This window comes from Python bivittatus, unplaced genomic scaffold (genome assembly GCF_059951505.1).
Source record: "Python bivittatus isolate LINGU-HERP-01145 unplaced genomic scaffold, Pbiv_v1 ctg000980_np1212, whole genome shotgun sequence".
In the NCBI taxonomy this organism is placed as follows: domain Eukaryota; kingdom Metazoa; phylum Chordata; class Lepidosauria; order Squamata; family Pythonidae; genus Python; species Python bivittatus.
Window position 1 is genome coordinate 5,804,566 of NW_028277125.1, and position 26,554 is coordinate 5,831,119.

The 26,554-nt window shown below is 39.1% G+C and overlaps 1 protein-coding gene and 1 long non-coding RNA gene across 3 annotated transcripts in view; one reads left to right on the forward strand and one right to left on the reverse strand.

Moving 5' to 3' along the window:
* The window catches only part of LOC148213512 (uncharacterized), a 103,868-nt gene extending 89,191 nt beyond the window's left edge, over window positions 1-14,677 (reverse strand). The window contains exons 1-2 of one of the 2 annotated variants that reach the window (XR_015794470.1): window positions 14,563-14,677; window positions 6,951-7,215 (exon numbers count right to left, since the gene is read on the reverse strand). This is a non-coding gene — a long non-coding RNA (uncharacterized LOC148213512). The remainder of the gene's footprint in view (window positions 1-6,950; window positions 7,216-14,562) is intronic. The other variant, XR_015794471.1, reaches the window with a different exon arrangement.
* Window positions 3,332-10,806, forward strand: LOC103065536 (cytochrome P450 2J5-like). The gene is made up of 5 exons (XM_088132414.1): window positions 3,332-3,502; window positions 5,440-5,581; window positions 6,254-6,441; window positions 6,992-7,133; window positions 10,391-10,806. The coding sequence occupies exons 1-5, from the start codon at window positions 3,350-3,352 to the stop codon at window positions 10,585-10,587; spliced, it is 822 nt and encodes a 273-aa protein (XP_087988540.1). The 5' UTR covers window positions 3,332-3,349; the 3' UTR covers window positions 10,588-10,806.
* Window positions 14,678-26,554: the final 11,877 nt, after the last annotated feature.

Here is a 26,554-nt window from a genome sequence, read left to right on the forward strand (position 1 = left end):
GTATAGCGCCAGGCATTCACAGATCCATGTGTGCGGCTTGAGTCATAGGCTTTCCTGTAGTCAATCCAGGCTGTGCTCAGATTGATCTGCCTAGACCTTGAGTCCCGGGCAACTGCTCTATCTATGAGTAACTGGTGTTTTGAGCCTCTGGTGTTGTTCCCAATGCCCTTCTGAGCTGTGCTCATGTACTGGCCCATATGGTCTTGTAGCTTGGCAGCTATGATGCCTAATAGAACTTTCCATGTTGTGGGGAGGCAGGTTATTGGCCGGTAGTTGGATGGTGCTGTTCCTTTGTGAGGGTCTTTCATGATCAGCACTGTCCTTTCTTGTGTTAGCCAGTCCGGGTGGGAGCCTGCTGCTAGCAGTTGGTTCATCTGTGCTGCTAGGTGTTCATGCACTGCTGTTAGTTTCTTTAGCCAGTAGGTGTGGATCATGTCCAGGCCAGGTGCTGTCCAGCTTTTCATGTTCTTGACCCGCTGTTGGATGTCTGCTACTGTGATGGTGACTGGTTCCTGTTCTGGGAGATTGCTGTGGTCTGCTTTCAGGTCCTGCAGCCACTTTGCACTGGTGTTATGTGTCTTCTCTTTATCCCATATGTTCTTCCAGTACTGTTCAGTTTCTGCTGCTGGTGGCTCAGCTGTTACTCTGTGGTTGCACTGCAGTTGGGAGTACACTTTGGATGGTTCTTTGGAGAACAGGGCATTTATCTTCTTGGTCTCTGCTTCTCTAATGTATCTCCTTAGCCTGGTAGCCAGTGCTGTGAGCCTTTGTTTAGCAGTCTCTAGGGCTTCAGATGGAGTCAGGCCCATGTATTTTTTCAGTAGCCGAGTCTTATCCTTAATCTCCACATGCTTCTGTAGTTCCACCAGCTGACTGGTGGATTTCTCTCCGAGTTGCCTTGATCTTAGCCTTCAATCTCATTTTCCAGGGTGGATATGTACTGCTGTTCTTCTTGATTGTGTAGCCAAGCATTTCCAGGATTACAGCGGCTGTAGCATATACCAATTCATTGGTTTCAGTTATGGTGGTAGTAGGGATTGTCTGGAGGGCTCTGTTGGCATCTTCTAGCATACTATCTGATGGTACTTCTCCACTGAGCCTTGGTAATTGGACTCGAGGGTTGACTGTAGCTAGTTTATCCATGATCTTATGCCTCATATCAACCGCTGTGCTCTGTAATGGAAGTGGCAGTGACATTCCAGCTTCAGGTGTTGGCTGCACATCTGCTTGTTCTTCCAGGTCTGCTTGAGTCTGGGTTATAATGTGGAGTTGGTCTATCTCAAGTTGTGAGAGCAGCTTCCTCTTCACTATGTTGAAGCGCTGGGGTAACTAGTTGTTTCTCAGTTAGTGTGGATGTAGGCCTTCTGTCTATCCATAGTTCCCTCATACGTTTCATATATCCCCTCTCATTAGGTCTGCTGTTGTAGTAGCATTCCATCATTTCCAAATTCTCTTGTCTCGTCCATGTATGGTTCGTTCCAGTAGCCCACTTAACATCAGATTGTCCTGGTTCCCCAACATGTGATGTGGACCTTGTTAATCCAGGCAACGTCTGAGCCGGCATGACTCTCTTAGTTCGTGTCACTCTCATATTTTTGAGGTAGGCAGGTGAAGCATTAGGGGGTCTTTGCCCAAGGACCCCTACTGGTAAGATAGGTACCAGCCGGGTTTTGAACCCCAGTCTCCTGCATCAAAGGCGGTGTTCTAACCACTACACTATCCAGCTGCTTCATTTATCTTCTTGGCCTCTGCTTCTCTAGTGTATCTCCTTAGCCTGGTAGCCAGTGCTGTGAGCCTTTGTTTAGCAGTCTCTAGGGCTTCAAATGGAGTCAGGCCCATGTATTTTTTCAGTAGCCGAGTCTTATCCTTAATCTCCACATGCTTCTGTAGTTCCACCAGCTGACTGATTTCTCTCCGAGTTGCCTTGATCTTAGCCTCCAATCTCATTTTCCAGGGTGGGTATGTACTGCTGTTTTTCTTGATCGTGTAGCCTATATATATATGCCTTTGATTTTTCCTACCTGTATGTAAGAATGTCATCACAGTCAGCTCTGTACCAATGTCCAACCCATATTTCACCATCTTCTCCATTAGGATCTCATGTGAAACTTGGTTAAACACTTGGCTGAAGTCAAGATATACTAGGTCCCAGATCTGCCCATTTTTTTTAGTTAGGTATTTACATACACAGACACTGCCTTCCCTTTCCACTCACACAACTCTGGGTGGGTCTGTATTGGAACTATCACTCTACATAGTATCTTGGAATAGCACTAAGCAGTCCTCTTCTCCATGAATCCATACTGTGACTCCTTCAGTCAACCCATAAATCAGCCCTACCCTCCAGGGATCTGTCGTTCAAGTCTAGTCCTGGAATATGACAGTGACACCCTTGCCAAATTGCCCCTGTAGGTAAATCTTTTTTCTGGATCTCACAGAGGGCAATCATATCACATGTTCTCACTTGTTAAGGAGAATCATATGTTTACGCAGTGCAAAGACCCTCATAGAGGAAATGCTGAGTTGCCTGAGAAAGGCTTAATCCCCAGCAATGATTGTAGCATTCAACAGTGATGGAGGGATGGGAAGGGTGAAGAAAAGCCCTCTTCGATTATAGTAGATGGATTACATCTATCTTCTATCAATTTCTGTGATTTATATAGCCCCCCCCCACACACACACACAAATGTCTCTGTGTGGCTTGCAGGATTAAAACACTCCATGCCAGCAGACATAACCCCCAGTTCCTAAGGATAAACAATGACCTCACTTGCCATCAATAACAACAGAGTTCATCTACTTGCCTAACCCAAATGTTTTTGGAAGCAGTCATGTCTTCAGTGCCTTGTGATATCCTAACAGGGTTGGGGGCATCTGTGTCTCCCTGAGTGGATGCCCATTTTTGATCCAAAAAATTATCCTGAGGTGCTAAGTCAAGCATTCTAGACCACAGAAGAGCAGACTGTGAAAATCCAACCCATGTAGTTAATGTATTATTAGTCTGGCATGTGAATCCAGTTGCACTAATTTATTAAATCACAGCTCATTTACCCACACCTGAGCATTTTTACAAGGCCTCCTGTAGACAATAAGATTATTATTTATAATAATGCATCTGCCTCCAACATTATCTGCTTTCTAGAAGAGGTGGGAAACAGCATTTTTCTGGGGGGTTTTGGAGTGTGACACCATGCATTGTTTGCCGTGTTTTAATATTTGTGTTTGACTATTAAGTGCTGTCTGTTACTGTAAGCTGGTAAGAATCTTCTATAATTTTGATGGGAAATCAATCAATCAATAACTCTTGCTCTTCCTTTCCTATTAGATGTATGATTTGTTCCCACGGTTAATGAGCTACCTCCCAGGGCCTCACAAGGAGGCCTTCGCTTCTGCAGAGTTGGTCCTTTCCTTTGCAAAGCAGGAAATAGAGAAACACAAGGAATTCCACTCTTGGCATTGGCCGCAAGATTTCATTGATCACTATCTTCTTCAGATGGAGAAGGTATGAGTTTCTTGTAGTTCAATACAGGGGCAAGGAAGTATTACATTCCTTGCTATAAGTAAACAGGAGGAGCTACTGATACTGTGTCCCTTCATCTTGGATTTTTTTTTTCTTTTTCATTCAGCTCCCATTCTGAATTTACCCCATGCCAAATTCAGGTTGCTTCTGAATAAGAGCTGTATTGTACCTCTGCTCTCTTTCGACATGGAAGGTTCTTTGTGGGGAGGAGGCAGAAATCAGTGGCTTCCATTTGTCACCCTCTCGTGTTTGCCTACCACTCCTTTCCCCTTTTCTGGAGAAGTTCCATTAAGAAAGAAAAGAATTAACAAGTTAGGGACTTTTGATTAATTCATACTTGACTCACTCCATGAAATGACTGGAGAAAGACAGATACTTTCATAGCCTTGACTGTAATTATAAATGTAAAATATTTTGAAATAAGGAAAAAAAGTCCTCCTCTCCAATATTTTCAGAAAAAGACCCAGAATGATTTTTTAGAAGCAACTTTTATCAATGTGAAATTACTTGACACTGTGATCCACATGTCACATGATCTGCAGTGTTCCTAAAGTCACAAAAGATTAGTCCAGTAGTGCATCACAATCAGAAGTCACGTATGACCTCAGATATTTGAACTGGGTCACTTTGTTTAATTTGATACCATCAATCTTGAGTGTCCCGCTGGACTATTCACCACGTTCAAGGTATGCAGTCCTCTTAACATTGAGCCTTATTCCTAAACCATGTAGATGCATTTTCCACCTTTGTCTCAATTGTACGAGGCTGCTTCATGTCTCACTGTCTATTATGATATCATCAGCATAAACAGCATCCATGGGTGTTGTGATTGTAGGTTTCTGGTTGGTGTCCAAATAGAGAATAAATGGCAATGGTGAGAGGTTGGTCCCTTTGTGGAGAGAAAAGATGCTCAAACATCCAGCAGCACTTGCTACTGAGCTGATTACACTGGGGTATAGTAGTTGACCGGAGCACATGTATTGTATGATTTAAGTGATAGCCAAATGAGGTCATGTGGTTCATGATCAAATGCTTTTCTAGGTCAGTGAGTGGCATATATATGGTTGTTTCTTTCTCATGGTGCTTCTTCATCAATAGGCAGGGGGCATGTATTGTGTCAGTTCTTGTATAGTTTTTTATGGACTTGCACTGGTTTGGTGAAAAGTTGGTGATGTCACACAGGAATCTAGTATGCGTTCAGAAATTGTCATGGTGTGGCATAGTAGTCAGGTCAGCTTCTAGTTTGAGCAGTCTCACACATTCCTTTTGCCTTTCTAGATTGAGATGCTATATTGTTGTGGCAAGTTGATATTCTTCTACAATGTTTTTGAACAATCTTGTAAGCCATTCTGCTCCCTGTGATTCAGGTAGCTTCCATATTTCAGCTGGGATGAAATTCAGGCCAATTCCTTGGTTGTTTTTCATCTTGCAAATGGCAAGTGAGACTTCTTCAACCAGCTGCCAGGTAGTTCATGGGAGCTGAGCAGTGTGTCCCCCAGGTGGCACATAGAAGGAAAAATACCCATGCAAGTAAAATAGCAGTTTACTGCTATTATGGTCACTGGGGTACCTCCAAATAAGGTCCAGGTTTAGTATCCCAAATTAGAAGCTGTAGACCACTGGTAAACATCATCAGGTTTTACGAGAACCTGGCTGAAGAACAAGCTGCTCATTGCTTCACCATGCATGATGCTTACCTCTAAAGCTGAATCTCTACATCTCTTTGATCTGGTCTACTTTAAGACAGTGTCTTACTCATTCTGAATATACCACTCTAATTATTACTCCAATGCATTGATTGTCCTCTATATCTATCAGGAATATAGTTATTCTCATGACTTGCGACACAGAAGCAATAATAACTACGGGAAAGTTGCATAGAATTCATTGTGATTTTCATTTCCCATTTTAAACATCAGAGCAGGAATGACCCCAACTCGACCTACAACGAAGACAACCTGGCTCAGTGTGTTTTTGACCTTTTTACTGCTGGAACAGACACAACCTTTGCTACTCTGATATGGGCACTGCTTCTGTTGGCAAATCATCCCCAAATCCAAGGTGAGAGAAATCTGGGCAGGGGAACACAGTGACTCTCCAGTTCTAAAACACACAGGAATTATTGGAAATTCTTTAAAATATTAATGGCTATTGAATGATAAACTGACTCTATTCTTCATAATAATTTTCCTATGTGGATTCCTGAACATAGAATGAGGAACGTGAACATAGCAGGATTAAAGGAAGCAAAGAAAGTACATACAGAGACCCTTTTTTGATATCCCCAATAAAATATTGAGTAATGAACGAAAAACTGGAAATGAACATTTAACACACTTGAAATGCAGAAATCTACCAATCTTTTCAGATTTGGTACTTCTTTTTAGGCTACATTGTGTGCAGAAGATTATTGATTTTAACTGACTCAGATTTCCAAAGTGGTGGGGATTGAATTCTGGAGATTAACTTGACTGAAGGAGATTCAGTGGAATCTTTCAACTAAATCAACAGTTCGCTTCAATATTCTGAATCAGTTTGGACTGGATCAAATTAGACCCCAGGAAACGCATTTTAAATCTGCACTCCTTGATTAAACTCAGAATGAGGATGAGATTACATTTAATGGTCTGAAAGCTATTCTATACCCTAAAGTACTGCTGAGGATTAAAACTGGGAATTGAAGTAAAACACAATATTGAAAAAAAAATTTCTATTTCCTTTATTTTTTTGTAGAGAAAGTCCAGAAGGAGATTGAAGATGTGTTTGGCTTCTCAGGGTCAATTTCCTATCAAGATCACAAGAAGCTGCCCTACACCAATGCCGTTCTTCATGAAATGCAGCGTATAAAATATGTCTTGCTATATGGGGCTACCAGGAAAAGTACAAAGGATGTGAAGATGAGGGGTTACCACATCCCAAAGGTAGAGAAACTTGTTCAGGCTTCAGTCCAGGAGTCCAACATGGAAGGAAAACCACCAGATGGCATGTGGACAGAGGCCATCTGCTCAGGAACTGCCAATGTAGTTACACAAAATGAAATAGGCAAGAATAGCATACTGTTTGGGGTGTGGGGTGGGGAGTTATGGGTTTAAATCCATACACCTATTGAATTTTAAAGCAAGAACCCTAAATAATTTATGTTTATTCTAGGAAGATTGAAAGAAATTGAGGGCTGAACTTAAGTTCAGAATTGTAGTCATGAGTGGCCATCTTTCTTCACTGATATGTCCCCTTCTTGGGCAACCTGGGGGGATAAAGAATTATGGACCCAGACCTTTGTTTCAATGGAAGGAAGGGGAGAAAGGAAGCCAAGCTGTTGAGCAGCCACTGCTGTGAGAAACTGCTTTGGGAATGAACAAATGTGGGTCCATAAAGGCAAGCAATGACCAAATGTTTCATCAATTGTGCTTTGAATGTTTTTCCTTTTTACCTTATGAAGCTGCTCTGTTTAGCCATCTCTGTTTTTTACAGGGGGCTTTTATCATCGCAGACCTCCGCTCTGTCCTTTTTGATCCTGAACAATGGGAGACACCTGAAGAATTCAACCCAAATCATTTTTTGGACAAAGATGGGAAGTTCATCACCCGGGAAGAGTTTCTGCCATTCGGAATAGGTAAATCCATGAGTCCAAAGCAGCTTATACCTTATACATTCCCAGAAGCACCACCTCTGACGAGTTCTGAAGTCATCGTGGTCTGAAAATAAAACCAAGAAATCCTCATTCCTTCTAGTTTCCAAACTAAGAGAGTCTAAAGTTTCCTTTAGGCAGTAAACTTCCAAGTACCAAGGAATACGAGTTATATTTTCGTTGCAGTCTTACACAGTAGAGCTTTGTAAGACATGTACAAGATTGTGCCATTATCTTTTGTGTTTGGGAGAGAATGTTCTTCTGACTGCTAGTTGGTGCTCATGGATGTGTTCTGCTAGTCTTCTGCCTGTTTGTTCTACATAGGAACAGGAACAGGAAATTAGAAACCCAAGTTTATCGGAAAACAACGCACACCAATCAAGTACTCCACTACCAAAGCAACAACCCGATCTCCTACAAGAGGAGCTGTGTAAGCACATTATTCAAGCAAGCTCAGACGCATTGCAGCAACCCAGAATGGCAGAAAAAGGAAAAAGACCACCTATACAACATCTTCCAACAAAATGGATACCCACGTAATTTTATCAAAAAGTGCCTGACCACTCAACCTACTACAACACAACCAACAGAAGCCATGAAAAGGATCACACTGCCATACATCAGAAACATCTCAGAAACCACCAACTAGCAGTCAGAAGACATGATGAAAATTCCTTAATTGCACAACACACGGACAGACTTAACCACAGTTTTAACTGGGAAACTGTCAGCATTTTAGACCAAGCCAAATCCAAATATGCAAGAGAATTCTTGGAAGCCTGGTACTCAGACAAGGCAGCAATTAACAGACACATAGAGATAAACAGCATCTACATACTATTCAAAAGAGACAAAAGATCAGAAGATCGCCTCACCAGCATTCAATCACCAGCAATCACCTCCAGCAGTCATCACCCAGATAAGCAAAGGTCACCACCAGGCACACAATCAAGCAGTCAGCATATGCTAATCAATGAACTACCAGAAGAGCAAAACAGAACCCCCACCAGCACTGGCAAGGCAGGCCACAGCAGATAAATAGAGAGCAAGCCTCATCCCATTTTAGCACTGAAGATGTTACCTAGCTGGGTAATGAAAAGTTTGCAAGAAAAGAACCAAGCTCAGAGAACCCCAAGGACTCCACAGTTCAACCCTGAGCTACACATATTCGCCTCCATTGCTATCCTGGGAACTACTTGTGCAAATCCAAGTTGTTTTTTTTCAAACTGGGTTCTGATGGGTTCCAACATGGACTATGGGCAACACACACACACACGTCTCAAATACACTTTGAAACATCCCAATTACTCCCTGTCTTTATGATGGTTCTTCTCTCACTAGCTGTACGCCATCAGCATTTCTTGTCACCAATCTTTGCAAGCATCCCTGCAGGAGGCATCTAGCTTTCTTTCCCTCTCCACTGTTTGAGTCTTCTGCCTTCCCATAGACATACAGAAAAAAACCACTACCTGCCTAGCCCCAAACTCTGACAACATTTCCCCAACCGACTAAAAGGCAGCTGAAGGGCTTCTAGGTAGAGAGAGAGCTAGAAATTCAACTGAGTTTCTACCTTGCTTAGCAGCAGAAAAACACTTGTATAATGCAGTAACTATGACTTGTAAATCTATTAACACCTGGGGTTTAACGAGGACTCCCAAACTCCAAACCTGCTCTTTCTGGGAAAGTTTAGTCCCATCCAAAACAAATTCCACCTCAGTCCCCAAGTCCAGCTTTCTCCTTATCAATTGTACGTCCATTTTTGTCAGCTTCTTTTCCTTCAGCCAACTGTTTATCAAGATGAAGCAACATTCAAGGATACTGGTTATTTCCTTGGAGTTGGGTGGTAGGAAGCCCTAGACATAGAGGTCATCACAAACTGATGTTACTCCACTCCCACACTCTGCTCACCTGTCCCACCATCAATGACCCAATCAAATAGTAATCTCCCAGAATCACCTTCTGGATATAATCCAACAGGAAAGGCTGGAACCACTGTGCCCCAAAGCCCAAGAGCAACAGATGGCCCAGAAAGGTATCGTGGTCAATGGACTGAAAGCAACTGAGGAAGACAGGAGAATTAGCCCTCCCCACATCCAATTTCTGGCATGGCTCATTTGCCAAGATAAGCAAAACTAATTCAATAGCATAGACTGGATAAAGCCCCAGCTGAAATGGGTCCAGTTTCATCCAAATGCATCTGGAATGTTCTTTCTTGATCACCTGAGATATTTGAAAATGATCTATCATCATAAACCAAGGGGTTGTAACTGCCTGGGCCACCTCTATATTTCACAAATCAGCCAGGAGTCCATAATAGGCAAGGCATAAAATTCCTTTAGTGTACTCCATCTGGATCTATCAGATACCTGGGCCAGACTCTTTGAATGGCCCTTCATCTCTGCAGAATTTGATCTGCAGAAGGTGATCTCCAGTTTCTGCAGAAGTTGATTTCCATCCCTGCAGAATGGCAGTCTGCATTTGTCCATGGCAATAAGAGTTATCCAAAGCTTGTTCTTCTTCAGGTAGGAAAAAAAATGCCAAACCCAGCATCTGGGGCCTGAGAGTAGTTGGGCAGATCCATGGCAGTCATGGCAAACATGACATCCTGGGCCATTCCTCAACTGACAATCTGAACATGAATATTTAAATCCCAGAGGAAAAGAAGTCAAAGGTAGTCCAATGCCACAGTAGCAATTACTCTGATCAGGCCAGGAAGAAAGGCTGCTTTGCAGAGTGTTATCCCAACATTCCTCCAGACAGACAGCTGTAGCAAGCAAATGTACCAGATTGGAAAACTGTCCGAATAGGTGCTTCGTCAGTGAAAGGGAATTCCTATAGATCATGTCCATACCACCTTCCTCTATTTCACCTGTAGCCTGATGCACTGTAGAATAAGTTGGTGGACAGAGAGCTGAGAAAGTGACTTCCCTCTTTTAGGCTGATCTCTGGAAAAACATGCCAGATCCATTTTTTCAGGGGTGCATAGCTTTGCCTTTGAAATGATGTAGCATTAGATTATATACTAGTGCAACCTGAGTTCAAGTCATCACCCAGTGGGGTGTCAACAAACTGAGTAAAAGGGAGAAAACCCCTCTAGTAATTTAATCTGCTAGAAGTTACTAAGATTCCATTTGGAAATCTTCTGGGGCTCTTACAAATCTTTTCAGATTTATTTGCTGATGGGGATATACTCTGGGGAATAAATTGTCATTCCCTTTCTGCATGCCTTGTCTCATCTACAGGTCAGCATGTATGTGTGGGAGAGCAGCTGGCAAGAATTGAGACCTTCATCTTTCTCACCAGCCTGTTGAGGGCCTTCCACTTCCAGCTGCCTGAAGGGGTGAAAGAACTCAATCAAGCACCCGTTGTACAGTTGATCATGCATCCACACCCTTACAAACTCTGTGCTGTTCCCCACACAGGCATAAAAACACCATGACAAGCATAAAACTAATTACAGTATACTTATTCATTATTATGATAAATGTTTCCTGTATGCCCAGTCACTTATTTTCATATTCTGCCTCCATTTACTGTACACAGAAACTTTTCAACCTACTGCTGGATTCACACAACTTATTTAACAAGGTCAACAAAGGACTTGGAGGTTGTGTGTGATCAATATGCTAAGTAAGCTTGTTAAGTTTTACCTTTCTTTCCTTTTGGGTACCAATAAAACATAATACTTTCAGTATTAGTATTTCTTTATTACGGTCACAGACCAGAGTTACAAATAAAAGTACATTAAAGATGCATTAAATGTATTAAGAATACATTAAAATGAAATGAAAGAAAGCATAAAAATATATTTACAGATTGGATCTGTACAGGATCATCAATGGGCCAGTCTGGTTAATTTTACAAGCAGTATAACAAAATTTAGCTACGTTCAAGGAGACTAAATCCTTCTGATCAGATAGCAACAGCTGCACATAAAAAAGATCAGAATTTCCTGGATATTTTACCAGATGAGTTATTAAATGGGTCAGTGAGTCCTTATTGAAAATACAGTATAGCAGGACATGTGCTATAGTTTCAATAGCCCCTTGTCCACAGGGCCCAGTCTCAGCTCATATGGGACTTTTTTGTATCGGCCCTCCAAAACTGCTGTAGGAAGAGCATTACAGCGTGCTAAAGTTAGTGCCCTCTGGAATTTGGAGACAGTTATGCAATTTAGGTATCTTGCTGGCTTATAAAAAAAGGCTTGACTGCTCAGAAAAACATTCTTAGGTAGAGCAGACTGGTCCTGCTGGACTTCCAGGTTTTTGATACGCTGTTTAAATTCACTGACTGCATGCCCATAGCCCATCATTAGGAACGCCTCCCTAGAAAAGCCAAGATGTTAAAGTTTTTGTAGGATAGTCCTGGACCATGCTGATTTATAATTATCCTTAATAAGGAGAGAAGCCAAATCTATAGGGAAAAACAGTAGTTTCAGCCAATGTGCTATAATACAAATCCATGAACCTGCTTCAACTTTGGATAACCCTGCTTCCCTCCTTAATACTACATTTGGAATGCAAGGGGCTGCCTGAAATATAGCCCTTAGGAATTTGGATTGAACCCTTTCCAGAGGAGTAAAGGAAGAATAAGGTCCTAGCTGGGCACCAAAGAGTAATTGTATGTGAGCCTTAGCGGAGTATAGCTTCAGTGCTATACTATCTATTCTCTCATGGAATATTGCAGGTTGGAACACTCAATCCAAAGACTCTCCTTTCATAAATTACATTGCTGAATTCGACCTACTCCTAATCCAAGAAACCTGGCTTGACAACAGCTTGTATATAAGTGGGTATAAATCTTTCTCACTGGATCCCCTGGAGCAGGATGAGGCAGATTGTATGGTGGATTAAGTATACAAATTTCAACCTAACTACATTCAAATATTATACAGTTAGACCCAATGGAGTGCTATGCACTGTCTGTGCTGTTAACATTTAATAATGCTCTATTATTATTGGTTAATGTTTATCTTTCACCTCTTCAAAATAGGACCCAATTTAACAACTTATGGACTAAACCTGAAGTATATATAAGTACTCTTATGTGTAATGCCTTCAATTTACCCTTAGTATCTCTTTTCATTTTTTTTTTTTTAATTTCTTACAGACTTCACATTCTCCTCCCAGAGCAAAAGGTGAAACCCCATGTGTTTTGCTCAGGCCTTTCATACAGAACAGATGTGGCTCCTTAAAAAAAAGAGAGAGCTTTAAAAAAAGGAGAGCTTTAAAAACAGGAGTGAAACTGTGGTAGATTCCCTGAGTGAAATAAAGATTGGATTGATCCCAGGCTCAATGAGATCTAACAAGTCTTAGACACCAACTGTTTTTCTTTTCATCTCTCCATTTTATTACATAAAATGAAATATTACCTTTCTAAATAAAGTTGTAAGCTTCTGTTCATTTTGCAGATCTGTATTTAGACTTTATTTCTGGGACCTCATCATTAAACTGGCTAAATCTATTGAATTCTAGCCCTATGGCCAAATATATGTCTTATCCTTATCTATGTTTTCCTCTAGATTTATATGGTTGTGTCCCCCCATTTCTGTATTTTACTACCATATTAGATCTCCTATTTCTATGTCTGCTCCTTTAGAAGCTTAGCAATGATTCTATGCTTGTTTCTAGCTTCCATTTCAGCATCTCTGTCCTTTCCCCATACTTCATATTCTTTTCCAGAAGAATCGTGGTTGTGTCTCCAATTAGGGAGAGGGAGGGAGGGAGGAGCAAGCACAGCGGCTTTCCATCATCAGAACATAAGCTGTGCCCTGCTGGGTCAGACCCCTGGCCCATCCGGTCCAGCGGTCTGTTCTCCCAGTGGCCAACAACTGCATCAGGAAGCCCACTAGTCTCCTAGAGGATGGCCTTCAAAGGCAGTCCCATGGCCATCAAGGTAATAGGCATGGTTCCCTATGACTTCCATAATTTGGTCCAACCCTTTTTTGAAGAAAGCCAACCTGGTATCGGGCACCACATCACACAAGTAAGTGAATTCCAAGGCTGAATTATGCATTGTGTTAAAAAAAAAAGTTTTTATTATTGTTTTTATTGTATTTTTGTAAGGTGCCCATAGCCGTTGAGGGTGTGCGTGGCATAGACATTTCCTGAATAATAAATAGATTTCTCTTAGCACGTAAACCTCAATATAACCTACCAATCAACTTATAAAAGAGAATGTACCATATCCCAAATGCTGCAAAAACAGGTTACCTACAATTTATTTCATCAACTCCCTGAACATTTTTCCAAAGGCACAAAAGGAGAAAATGTAATGGTACATATTACAATGTTGATGAGTGCACCACTGGGAGAACTGAAAGAACAGGTTAGGGATTGTCATGGAGAAAATCTATCTGTATGGCCACTAGGAGTCAAAAACAACTTAATGGCACATAATCAAAAACTTATGTATTGCAAGGAACCAATTTTACAGATAGAGTAATAATATCAAACAAGGAGGAATTTGTCAGGTGATCATTACAGGCTGAGCAATCCAATCCATCAAAGATTTGACTCAAGTTCTATGAATTTCTACTCAAGACTGAATTGAGCAAGCCGAGATTGAACTTCACACTGGCATAAATCTATTGTAAAACCAGAGAGTGCTAATGATAATTATAATTTATGATGTCTTGTGGTGAGGAACAGCACAGATTTTATAAGAATGAGGGTATGTTGTCAACCCAATTCTAGATTCTTTGCAGTGGGAGGGGGTTCTCTTTTTGGGAGCTGGAAGATGAATTCTTGAGCAAATTTTTTTTTAATAAGAACTTTATTATATTATATTAAAAATACAATTAAAAACAAAAAAGAATACAGTAAAGATAAAAATAGAACTAAAAGAAAAAAGACAAAAACTAAAATAGTGAGGATAGAATAGAACAGAAAGTGACTTCCGACTATCTCCCATACAGGTATAAATATAAATTTTAAAAAGTTAGTCTCTAACCACTAGTTAATCCAAATTCACATTATTTCTATCAACACAAACCACCTAATTATTAAAACCCACAATCAACACTTTCATTCCCCCAACAAGCATGTAATTTAAGAAGGGTTGCCATAAGGAGACAAATTTAAAAAACAATATTATCTCTTATTAATACTATTAATTTTGCCATTTAAGCCCATTAGATAATCCATTCTTCTGCTATAGGTATTTATGGGACCTTCCATCTTTCTTGGCTTGTTCATCTTCCAGATTCGTCTATAACAACATCTTATACATTTTAACAATAACGTATTCATCATTTATACAAAAACATTTAAACAGTTGCATATACCATATTTTTCCATCAATAAGACGCCCCTATGTACAAGATGACCCTCACTTTTCCAACCCAAAATTAAGAAATCAATATTTTAAAGATAGTGCAGAACACATTTTTATTTAGTAATTAGTTAACATTGACCTGATACACTCGGTGGGAGGAGGTCCAAACCGTCTCTCTGTAGCTCTATTTTCATGTTCTTTTGCATAACTGATTACATTCAATCACAAGTGAAACTGCCAATAGCTTGTCTCTGCAAACAGACTTCCTCTAATTGGTTTGTTCAGCATCAGCTGACATCAGTTACATCAGGCTCGTGATTGGAGGAAGTCTGTTTGCAGAGACAGTATGGGCAGTTTCACTCATGATTGGAGGCTCGTGATTAGAGGAAGTCTGTTTGGGAGACAAGCTATTTCACTCATGATTGGAGGCTAGAAATCGGAGGAAGCCTGTTTCCAGAGACAAAGTATGGGCAGTTTTGCAACTGTGGAGTTCTCTCCTCGGCTTACTTCCTTGAATAAGACCCCCTTCAATTTTTAGCATAAGGATTTTAGAAAAAAGTATCGTCTTATAGTTGGAAAAATATGGTAAGTAGATCACTAAGATATAAAGCCTTCTAACTCTAACTATTCTTTTATTTCAAAATTTAATTCACCCTATCCCTTCTAATTTTTCCCAACAAAGGAGGATTTTATTCTTTTTCAAAGTACCTGTCAGAACAGCATAATCCTTTCCTTTCCTTGAAATCCTTACTGATATTTCTTTAAGTATAGTTATATCTACATTTTCAGTATTAAATTTAAAATCAAAGTGAACCAGAAAGACCAACACATCTCTTGATTTAACAGATACAGTTGCATACTTAGAATTTATACAAAGAATTTTCTCTATTTCATCCATCATACTTACTAAATTTTCTTCTTTAATCTCAACAATTTCCCTGGACCTTAAACAAAGTTCTTTATCTCTCAATTCCAGTGGTACAACTTTATCCAACCCTTTTGTCCCTCTCACTTTCCAACAAGTTAACTGTGTCATTAACTTTTTTATTTCCTTCTTCTAATTCCTTTTTGATTTTGTCCAGTTTTAGGTCAAGCTTTTTATCAAGATCAGCCAATCTTAAATCAAATATTTGGTTAACACTTTGAGTAATGGTTTGTGTGATTTTGAGAGTATATTCTTCAAACGTGCCTTTCATCCAGTCAAGTTCACCAAATCCATGCCTTATATGCTTTTTGGTGGCCATTATTTCTGTTTCTTCTTCTTTCCACCCTTAGTTAAAAATTAAAGAAAGGAAAAAGGGAAAGCTGTTTCTTCCTTTCGATAGTGTCCAATTTAATCTTTTCACTCCCTCTTGTGGCCAAAAGTGATAATTCCCAAATGCAAACATAACTGGATAGCCACAACAAACAGCAAGATGGGGGGGAGGGGCAAATCAGCAGCCAATCCCAACTTAGAAAAATTGGCAGATTTTGCTTTCTCACAAACTAGCAACAAAACAAAAGAGAGTCGAATCTGCAGCCAATCATAACTTGTAAAAATCGCCAAACCAAAACTTTCCCACAGCATTTGAAAGTAAATGTAAAGTAAAGTAAACTTCTCTGCGGTAGTCCCCACTCCTTGGAACATTTTGCCCCTGGAGATGCGATTGGCCCTCTCACTCCTGGCCTTCTGAAGGGCTTTGAAGACCTGGTTCTGCCACTTGGCCTGGGGCGGGGAGGGAATACTTCAAGTGTGGGGATGGCTAGCCCCATAGTGGCCAGCTCTCCGCAGCCTGATTTTCCATCTTCTTGGATCTTCCTTTTTTTTTTTTTTTAGTATTGTTTTAAATTTTGGATGTATTATGTGTTTTAGATATATTTATAGTTTTAATGTTTTCTGTAAGTCGCCCAGAGTCCCCTGTTGTGGGGGAGATGGGCGGGGGAGAAATCCAATAAATAATAATAATCCAATAAATAAATCTCTCTCAATTCTACAAAGAAAAAAGAGAGAGAAAAAAACTTATATAAAATTCTTCCTTTTAAAAGCAAAAGGAAAATGTAGATAAAAGTAGTCTCCTAAAAGCATAGAAAACTTCTTTAAAAACATTAAAACTTCCAGATTGCATGCTCTTATTTCAATCCTTCAAATCCAGTACAATGCACTTTAAAAGTTCTAGAAAATAATGAAAGTCCAACCAAGAGAAGAAATATTTCTGTAGTGGTGATAGCCTCTTTAAATTCGTTAAATAACTTACAACAAAAGTGATTTTAGAGGGGGTGGTTGGAAGTAGTGACTCTAAGAAGCTTTAAACGCGGCGCCAACAAGCTGATCTGCCCGCTTCCCAGCCGATTGCTCACCATTTGTTCGCAACCCACGTTTGATTGTTAAGCTATAGCTATCTGGAAGACACATGACACGATTCGATAGCTTCCTCTTGCTCGGAGAATGCCTCATGTCTTGGAAAAAATTCCTGAGACACCGAATTAACCACGTTTAACACTCCAGCTTCAGAGGAGCTTCAGCCTGAGGGACCTTTCATCTCTTTGTCCTCCCCTGGAAGTCAATTCTTGAGCAAATTTGTAAAGAGAATAGAGCTCCGTTCTTGCTAACTTATCCTCTAAAGACACGTCTGACCCTGTGGAAGAAATGGGAAGCATAATTACAAATATCATAGCAAAATAATCATGAGAAAACAACTAGTGATAACCTTGAGAACGGAAGACATCTGAGGAAACAGACTCCCAAAGCGCCCTCCTGACCATCTGAAAATCCTCTTCCATGCCTCCTCTTTTATCATTTCAACTGGCACTGCTCCAAGAACTGGCTGAGACACAAGAGTCATAAGTCATTTTCTCTTCGTATATGAAGACCTTCTTCATTCTCCCAACATGATTAAATTTGTTCTTGAATTGACCTATTGTCTAGCTTCACACAATACATTCAACTATAAATTAAACCAAGTGCCTGAATTCACCTCACATACTAAAATCAGTAACCCAAATTTACATGAGCCAAGCTTCACACTTCATTCACATGTAGCTATTAGGTCTTAATAGGCCTGCTTAAAGGTATTATATACACAGCCGATTGAAAAGGAAACTCTTCTCATTAATTTATTATATAATTTGATCATTAAGATAGCATTGCTGCAGCCTACTTCATACAGCACTAGACTCTAATGTTAGGAATTTAATTCCAGCTTACTGTGTATTATATTAGCTCACATGAGGAGTGGTTTATAAATCATGTTTATATAGTTTAGTGTGTTGTGAAAATTAGCCAACTACAGTATTATTTATTCAGTGAACGATGATTTAGTATGACTCATGAACCTTGTCATGGCCCTATATCTGCAGCACAAAACATTGTTGTTCTTTAGTAACCAAGTTATAGCATGTCGAAAGATTTCAAGTTGTACAGTAATACCTCGGTTCACAAACGCTTCTGTTCACAAACAATTTGGTTCGCGACCAGCACCATTCGCAGAATTTTGCTTCCATTCGCGAACTCCGCATCGGGTGATGAACATGACCCATGGCCATTTTCCCTGCTGTGGCACATGGTCGTGGCTTCCTGTAGGGAGGGGGACTCTCCCTCCAAACAATAACCGCCTCTCCACCCGCCTTCCTGTCCTCCATGCCAGAAGTCGCCTCAAGCAAGGTTAGTGTTCTCTCTCTTCATACTGTACTGTACTGTACTTTGTTTCATATTTTTGTGGTTTAAAAAAAATACATATGGTTCAGAACGGATTAACCATATTTACATTGAACCTTATGGGAAAATTTGATTCAGTTCACGACCAATTCGGTTCGCGACCAGAGTCGTGGAACGAATTAAGTTCGTGAACTGAGGTACCACTGTACATGAGAAACAGATAATTTAGGGACCCACAACTGACCTCCAAATCCTGCTACATGGAATAATTGTGCCTTTTATCTTTGAAAATAAAACACAACTTTCCTAATTAAAACAAACTTCCTAAATAAAACAGCACAATCAATATCATAATAGACCACTGTTATATTTACCAGTAGCAAGTAGCTGAAATCCTTCTGTGGTGACAAATTGTCCATCCTTGTCCAAAATGACTTTGGTTGAATTTATCAGGTGTTTCCCATAGTTTGGGATCAAGAAATATTGAATTCAGATCTGTGTTAACAAAATAAACCTGAAATAATTATAAAAAAACCCAGTTGACTCAGAATGCATCCAAACTATTCCATTTCAGATTAGTTCATCCCTTTCAAAGGACCAATTCTTGAACATTTTTCATATAGTATGTATAAGCTTCATGCGTTTGGAGGCAATCATAGTGTAGTTCTGTGGCACAACTGGACCTAGATCAGTTGGTGTGCCTCTTATCAAATGGAGATAGTAAAAAATCATTCTGAACATGAATAAAGTAAAATTATACTCTTCCTCTTTTTTTTTTTTTTAAATGCTGCCAAAACCTATGAGCTATAACCACTGGTGAAAAGAACAGGCTGCTATATGAAGATTTCAGTACAGCTTCACTGGAGGTCTCCACACAGAAGCTAATTGTCATCTATATGAAATGCTTTAGTGGATCCTGCCCTGAGAGGGGGTTAGAGTAGACGTCTGTAGTTGGACTAAGGTACTTTACAACTCTACCTTTCTACAAAAAGAAGAAATTAACAGGTCTTTTTGAACTCCTATTTTAGAAAGTATTTTAAAAGTATCCTGATTTCTTCTTGACATGAATCTCATTATTGATGCAATAAAGGGTCTGAATAAATTGTTTTTTTGTTTGTTTGTTTATTTAAAACACTTATATGGCAGCCCATTTTACTTTCCATAAAAAAACACAAAAATTATAACAAAAATTCCCAGCATCCCAAAGGCAAACACTCCTCCATCATTCAACTTTCAGTTTTGAAGAGTTCCAAAAATAAGTATAATATGAAGAAGCTCAGAGGTCTTCTTGACATCTAAAAAACTTAATATACCAAGGGATGGATGGTTTGAGTCATTGGACTAGCCCCTTTTGCAAAATATACAGCAGTAAGTGTTCGGGTTGTGAAATGTTATTACAAAAACTATGAGCAGGAGAAAGGAGGGCCATGAGGAGGAGAGGGAGAAAATGAGGGAACAGGAAAAAGGTGGGCCCCAACCCCTTCCCACACAAAGCAGCAAAGCTAGGCTGCAGCAGAGCTGCCCCTCCCTTTGTGCTTGTGTGAGACAGGCTTGGTTGAAACCCCATATTTTCCAACAGTAAGAATTGGATACTGACTTTCTCCATCTGTAGCAAATACAAATCTTTGTATTTATTCAACAGAAGTGCTGAGGGGAGAGCATCCAGATTTCCCAAGTGAAAACCCTCCTGTGAGATAGATGGGACTTATAAAAGATAGAGATATTAGGGAATTGTAAAAGGAGAGTGTGTGAATTCATTGGAGCAAAGCTGGGAAGTGTTGGTTCTGTCTCTTTGTAATCCAAGTTCTAGATCTCTCTGCTTGAGCTTCTCCAGACTGCATCCGACCCAGCATGAATACAGATTGCAGGGGGTGGGTGTTTAGGCCTCAGTGAGCCAGGTCATCCCTTATTGGTTTCTGCCAAGAAGACTGGCATCTGTCAGAACTAGTTTGAAATTCACCTCTCCTCATTTGTTGAAGTTAATACTTCAGCCCGCAGAATTGTAATCAAACCTCATCTGGGATACCACCAGGTTCTCGCTGGAGAAGTGCATTAGCAACAGAACAAGGAACCTGGAATAAAGACCTAATAAATTTAGATTGTACAGCTGCTAATGCATGGATAATCATGTAATTGCCACATCTGCTCCATACAGCAAAGCACCTAGCACTTCAGTTTTGAAATGATGAATTGCTGCAGGCATGCAGTTGTTACTCCTACAGGTTGAATTTCTGATAATTGCAAGATTAGAGGCCGTTGGGTTCACAAAGAAAGGTTTGAAGAGTGCAACTTCCAAGAAGATGACTGGAAATAGACACTACCGAGTGAATACAATCACCTTGGGTTTTGTATGGTGGATTTCTAGCATTTTAGATTAGAAGGAGGATGCTAATCCATGAAGGCTGCATCACAACCAGGCAAGATTGCAACATTGTCAGCATGTAGTAGAATGGTGACTGATTTACTGGTCACAGAAGGGGGATGAAATTCAGCTTTGGTAAGGGCTGGAACAATATCATTGATATAAAAAATAATTAAGAAGCCAAGATACTGTTAGGATTTTCTCATGGGAAGGTTTCATCTCGTTATCTGCAAAACAGTTTGTTATGGCTAAGCAAAGCGTATGACTTTGTTTAGTTTTCTAGTTTGCACGTATACTGCTATTTACTGCCACCTATTGGCATGTGTATGCTAGGTACCCAGTGGGGGGGGCACATATTGGCAATATAATGGGAGGATTATATGCCAAGCCTCTGAGTAGAGTCTCAGTATAGTTTTAGCCACCATGTAGTTAGTTTTTATGGGTTATGTAGTTGTAACTAATAACCAAGTAGTGTACCTCTTCTCTGAGAGTTTTTGGCTAGAGACTTTGTTAAGTTTGTGTAGCAGATAAGTCTTGGATGCTAAAATACATGAGAAGATGTGTTTTTTTCCTATATTTTGTATGATATTTGCATTTTATGGAGTTTTGCATTTTTTATCAATAAACACCAGTTAGTATATATTTTTCTGACTGGATTTCTTTGGGGACCAAGAAATGGACATTGCATTTTATAAATCTTTCATGCTGATGTGTATTTTTCCTGGGCACACTTTCCTGGAAGTATTGCTGCACTCTGCACAACAGGAGTATTACTGCACTCTGCTCAACAGATACATCCATTCTTCACTCCCTTAGAGGTCAGGAAAGGTCAGTCACATCTCCACTTCTATTCCCTTCATGTAGCATCATATTTAGTTGCAGGAGCCAGTGGTTGATGGAGGAAGCTGCTGGCTTTTGGCACACTCTGTCATGAGCATGCAGGCCTATGAAAGCAGCAGAGAGAGCACCTTTGGGAGGATTGGGACTGATGCAGAATAATACACTGATCAGCAGTAGAAAAACCTGATCTAAAACCAGCTTGCTCCATTGCTAACGTTATTTCTTGGACTATCCAATTAGTGAGCTTATAAAAAAGATGTTTAGCATATAATTTATTAACTATGGACAGTAAGATAATAGGACGAGCTGAATTGGTTTTGGAGATGTTACTATCACCTTTTAGCGTTAGCTCAGAAGTAGACTTTATGCATCCCTTTGTTGATTTAAGGATATCTTGGAAATTATCAAAAGGAAGTTCAATCATAGCCTGTTTCAGCTGATGGGCTCTGGACATATTTATACATTCAGTACATGCTTATTCTAACTGATGTGGAAAAATGTCTTAGTTGTTGGTGGAACACTTTCTTAGTTGCTGAAACTTCTGAAGGTGACTTAATTTTTAAGGGAGTGGTAGAAGAGCCTTGTAGGGGGGGATGGTAACTGTCAGGGAGGGAGGAGACACAGAGGTTTGTGTAGCAAATGATCAAGTTCCTACTAATTAATATGCAGTCAGGCATGCTAGTTCCTTTCCCCACCCAACAAGCAGACTCTCCCTCCAAGTGTCCAGGAGCTGAACCTTTGAAGACCAAGAGACAAAACAAAATGGTTAATTGTGCCGATCTCCACCCCCCTCCATTAATACCCATGTCTTGGAGCTATGCAAGCCAAATAACAGGGAACGGGTTGAATATGAATATGGGGCACGGAAGTGGGAGGAGAGAGATCTGTTATCAGAACTCACCCTGGCGTTTAAAGTCCCCTGCTAAGATCATCTCTGAATTAGGGGACCAGACTGAGAGCTGTCGCAGCCAGTTTTCAAGGGTGTCCCAAATTCAGTTGGTTTGCAAGACAAGCCTGCAGGAAAAAAGATATATGTTAATTAACAGTAGGCTTAATAATGTATTTTTAAACTCATAAGCAAATGCATATAAATCGAGGGAAATGGGGTGGGGGGGACATGACACAGTTACACGAAGTTTGAAAGAAATACACTAAGTCTTTCCAAAGAACTGATACCGAGATTCTGTCTGAAGGCAATTCAGCTGAATCTCTGAATTGAATCAATGTTCCAAACCAAATAAAATATTCAAATTGAATCATCACTTCAATTCAATTTAGTTTTTTTATTTGATTCAGAAAATCAAAGAGAGTTGGTTTGCTGAAAGACGGAATCATACTGAACTGCAGCCAATTTCGACAATCCTCAGAAATCAAGATTCCCATCTGCAGACAGCCATGAAATTGATTGAGGAGCATTCTTATTGTACTCCTGAACTATCTGTGAGGATTAACATTAGGAAAACCACATATAGTTCCTTGAAGAAATGTGTGAGGTCCACAAACAAAAAGGAGTGTTACTTCATAATTCATATCGTATAAGACAAAGATATATCTGAATGATCATTCATGTTCTCTGAAATAAAATCTTCATTGAAATATTGAAAATAAAGCTTCCACTTCCATCATTTTCTCTACAGAAAGCCCAGAAGGAAATTGAAGATGTCTTTGAGGTTCAATTTCCTATCAAGATCAGCATAAGCTGCCTTACACCAGTGCTGTGATTCACAGGATTCAACGTGCAAAATATATCTTACAATTTGGGTTTCCCAGGAAAAGTACAAAGGATGTGAAGATGAGAGGTTACCACATTCCAAAGGTAGAGAAACATGTTCAGGCTGCAGGCCAGGAGTCCAACATGGACAGAAAAGCACCAGGGGCCACTTGGACAGATGCTAATTGCTCAGGAACTGCCAGTGGAGTTATGCCAAATGAGATGGGAAGAATAACATGATAGGTTTTTTTTAAGTTTTTTATTTTTTACAACAAACACAAACATACATAAACAAACAAGAACATAAAAAACATAAAAAACATCTTCCATCTTAAACCGTGTGTCAGCCAGTTACCAATCATTTGTGCCATCCTTTCATAGTCTTCACTCACCATTTATATAGATTCTCATGTTATCTATCCAACGTATATTTATATATTTATCAGTTATCAATTATTAATCATTTGTGACTAGTCTATCTATAACACCAGCTTTCATTATAAGATTTGTATCATTTTTGTCCATTGATATTATATATATATATATATATATATATATATTTATATTTATATATTAATTTATATCAGTTTATCGAGTTTCTATTATGTAATTTCCTAATCTATTACATTACTGTATCTTTTCGTCCAACCATTGATAAAACAAATCCCATATCATATAAAATTGTTTGTCTTCTTGCTCTCTAATTTCAAATGTCAATTTACTCATCTCAGCACATTCCATAATTTTCTTAATAACTTCCTCCTGCATAGGTACTTTTTCATTCTTCCAATTCTTAGCAAATATAATTCTAGCCGCTGTCAAAACATTTACAATCAGATATTTCAATTCTTTACTGTATGTTTCCAGTATAATTCCCAGTAAAAATGTCTCTGGTTTAAAGTCTATGTGTTGTTTTGTCATTTTTTCTAACCATGTGTGGATTTTAATCCAATATCTTTTGGCTTCTGAACATGTCCACCACATATGGTAATATGAGCCGGGTATCTGATGACACTTCCAACATTTATCGGACTTGTTCTTACACATTCTTGCGATCCTCGCTGGGGGTAAATGCCACCTGTAAAACATCTTATACAAGTTTTCTTTATATGCAGTTGACATTGTCATTTTATAGTTTTGAGACCATAGTTTTTGCCACTTCTCTAAATCAATTCCATATCCAAAATTTTTCCCCCGTGCAATCATTGTTTCTTTGACCTGTTCTTCCTCCATTTTAAATTCTAGTAAATGTCCATAAAGTTTTTTAATCACCTTTTCATCAGTACCCATCAAAATCTTATCTAGAACAATCAGCTTATCATAAATGCCTTCTGCTTTAAAATCTTTATCAAATCTAGATTGTATTTGCAAATATGAAAACCAATTCATTTTTATACCTTGTTCTTCCAACGCTTGCATAGTTTTAAGTTCACCCTTTTCATTCAATATCTCAGTAGATCTAACTGTTTGTTCCTTTTTATATGTTATTGGATAAGAGAAGGCTTCAATACTGGATATCCATCGTGGAACTTTTGAATAATATTGTCTTCTTGTCTTCTCCCAGTTTAAAAACAATGCCTCTCGAATATAATGCCTTCTAAAATAGCCCTGTGTTTTCGTTCCCTTATACCATAGGAAAGCATGCCAGCCCAACAACAGGTCATGTCCCTCTAACGTCAATAATCTATTATTTCTTAAAGTTATCCAATCCTTTACTCACATCAGATTTGTCACCTGGTAATATAATTCCCAGTTAGGCAAGGCAAACCCACCTCTTACTCTTGCGTCTTGTAGTAGTTTAAGCTTTATTCTTGCTTTTTTACCCTGCCAAATGTATTTCAATACAATTTTATTTAAGTCATCAAAGAACTCTTTCCCTAGACAAATAGGAATTGTCTGGAATAAATATAACATCCTAGGCAATATATTCATCTTAATAGTGGATATTCTCCCAATCATTGATAATTGTAAGTTCTCCCATTTTGTCAAATCTGTTGCGATCTGTCGTTTGAGTTTAACATAATTATCCTCCTTCAATGTACTACATCTTGGTGTAATATATATCCCTAGGTATTTAACCCTGTTTGTGACCTGTATTTCTAGGACTTCTTCCAGTTCTTCCTTTCGTCTTGCTAACATATTCTTTGTTAATATCTTTGTTTTATCTTTATTTATTTTTAAACCTGCTACTTTTCCATATTCTTCTATCTTTTCAATTAATTTGGATGCTGTTTCCAGTGGATCCTCTAGTATAAATACTAGGTCATCCGCAAAAGCTTGCAATTTGTACTCTTCCTTTTTGATTTTCATTCCTTTGATTTCTTTCTCTTCTCTTATATTCCTATTCAACATTTCTAATGTTAAAACAAACAACAGGGGCGATAGTGGACAGCCTTGTCTCGTCCCTTTTGTTATGTCTATCTGTTCTGTTAAATCTCCGTTTATCATGACCTTTGCAGTCTGCTTATGGTATATTGTTTCAATGGCTTGAGTAAAATTTTTACCAAAGCCCATTTGTGCCAATTGCAATAACATAAATTGCCAACTCACGTTGTCAAAGGCTTTTTGTGCGTCTAAAAATATCAAGGCCATTTGCTTTTCAGGATGTGCCTCATAATATTCCAAAGTGTCCAGAATTACTCTCATATTGTCTTTAATTTGTCTCTTTGGCAGAAATCCGTTTTGATCAGCATGAATAAAATTATTTAAATATCTTTTCAGTCTCTCTGCCAAAATTGAAGCAAAAATTTTATAATCTGAATTTAATAGAGATATAGGTCTATAATTTTTAACCTGTTGCGGGTCAGTGTCCTCCTTCGGTATAAGTGTAATGTATGCTTCAGTCCATGTTTTAGGTATCCTCTTCTTTGTCATAACTTCATTCATGACTTCCAATAGTTGGAGACTCAATATTTCCTGGAAGGTTTTGTAGAATTCCACTGGTAGCCCGTCTGGACCTGTAGCTTTCCCAACATTCTGCTTTTTTAAAGCTTCTGTTAGTTCCATCATAGTTATATTCCCCTCTAACATTATTTCAATATCTTTAGGTATCTGGGGTAATTTCGCTTTCTGTAAATATTGTCTTACTTCTTCTTCTTGAACATTCTCTTGGTAGTACAATTTTCCATAGTAATCTTGTATAATTTTTTTCTTGTCCTCATTACCAAAGCAGATCTGTCCTTCTTCATTTATCAATTGATTAATCCTTTTGATTCTCTCTCCTTTCTCAGTTTATAAGCTAGCCATCTGCCTGGTTTATTTGCATCTTCAAAGTAGTTCTGTTTAGCGCTTCTGATTTTTTGTGCTAGTTCCTCCTTTTCCATTAGTCCCATTTTATGTTTAATTAAATCCATTTTAGCTTTAATGTCTTTTTTGCGGGGATTTCTGTAACTCTTCTTCCAGTTTTTTATGGTCATCCTCCAATGATTTAAAGGTCTTTTTCTGCATTATGTTTCTTTTCCTTGTATAATCTATTATTAAACCTCTTGTATAGGCCTTCATTGTGTCCCAAAGATTCTGTAATGATATATCCTCTTTTTTATTTTCCTTAAAAAAGAAGGCAAGTTCTTTCTCTATTTTCTGTT

Excerpts from the sequence above, each read along its gene's own strand:
- LOC103065536 (XM_088132414.1), top strand. The coding sequence starts at position 3,350 with ATGAGCTACCTCCCAGGGCCTCACAAGGAGGCCTTCGCTTCTGCAGAG. Across the intron at positions 3,503-5,439 it reads ATCTTCTTCAGATGGAGAAG|AGCAGGAATGACCCCAACTC; the intron begins GTATGAGTTTCT and ends TTTAAACATCAG. Across the intron at positions 5,582-6,253 it reads AAATCATCCCCAAATCCAAG|AGAAAGTCCAGAAGGAGATT; the intron begins GTGAGAGAAATC and ends ATTTTTTTGTAG.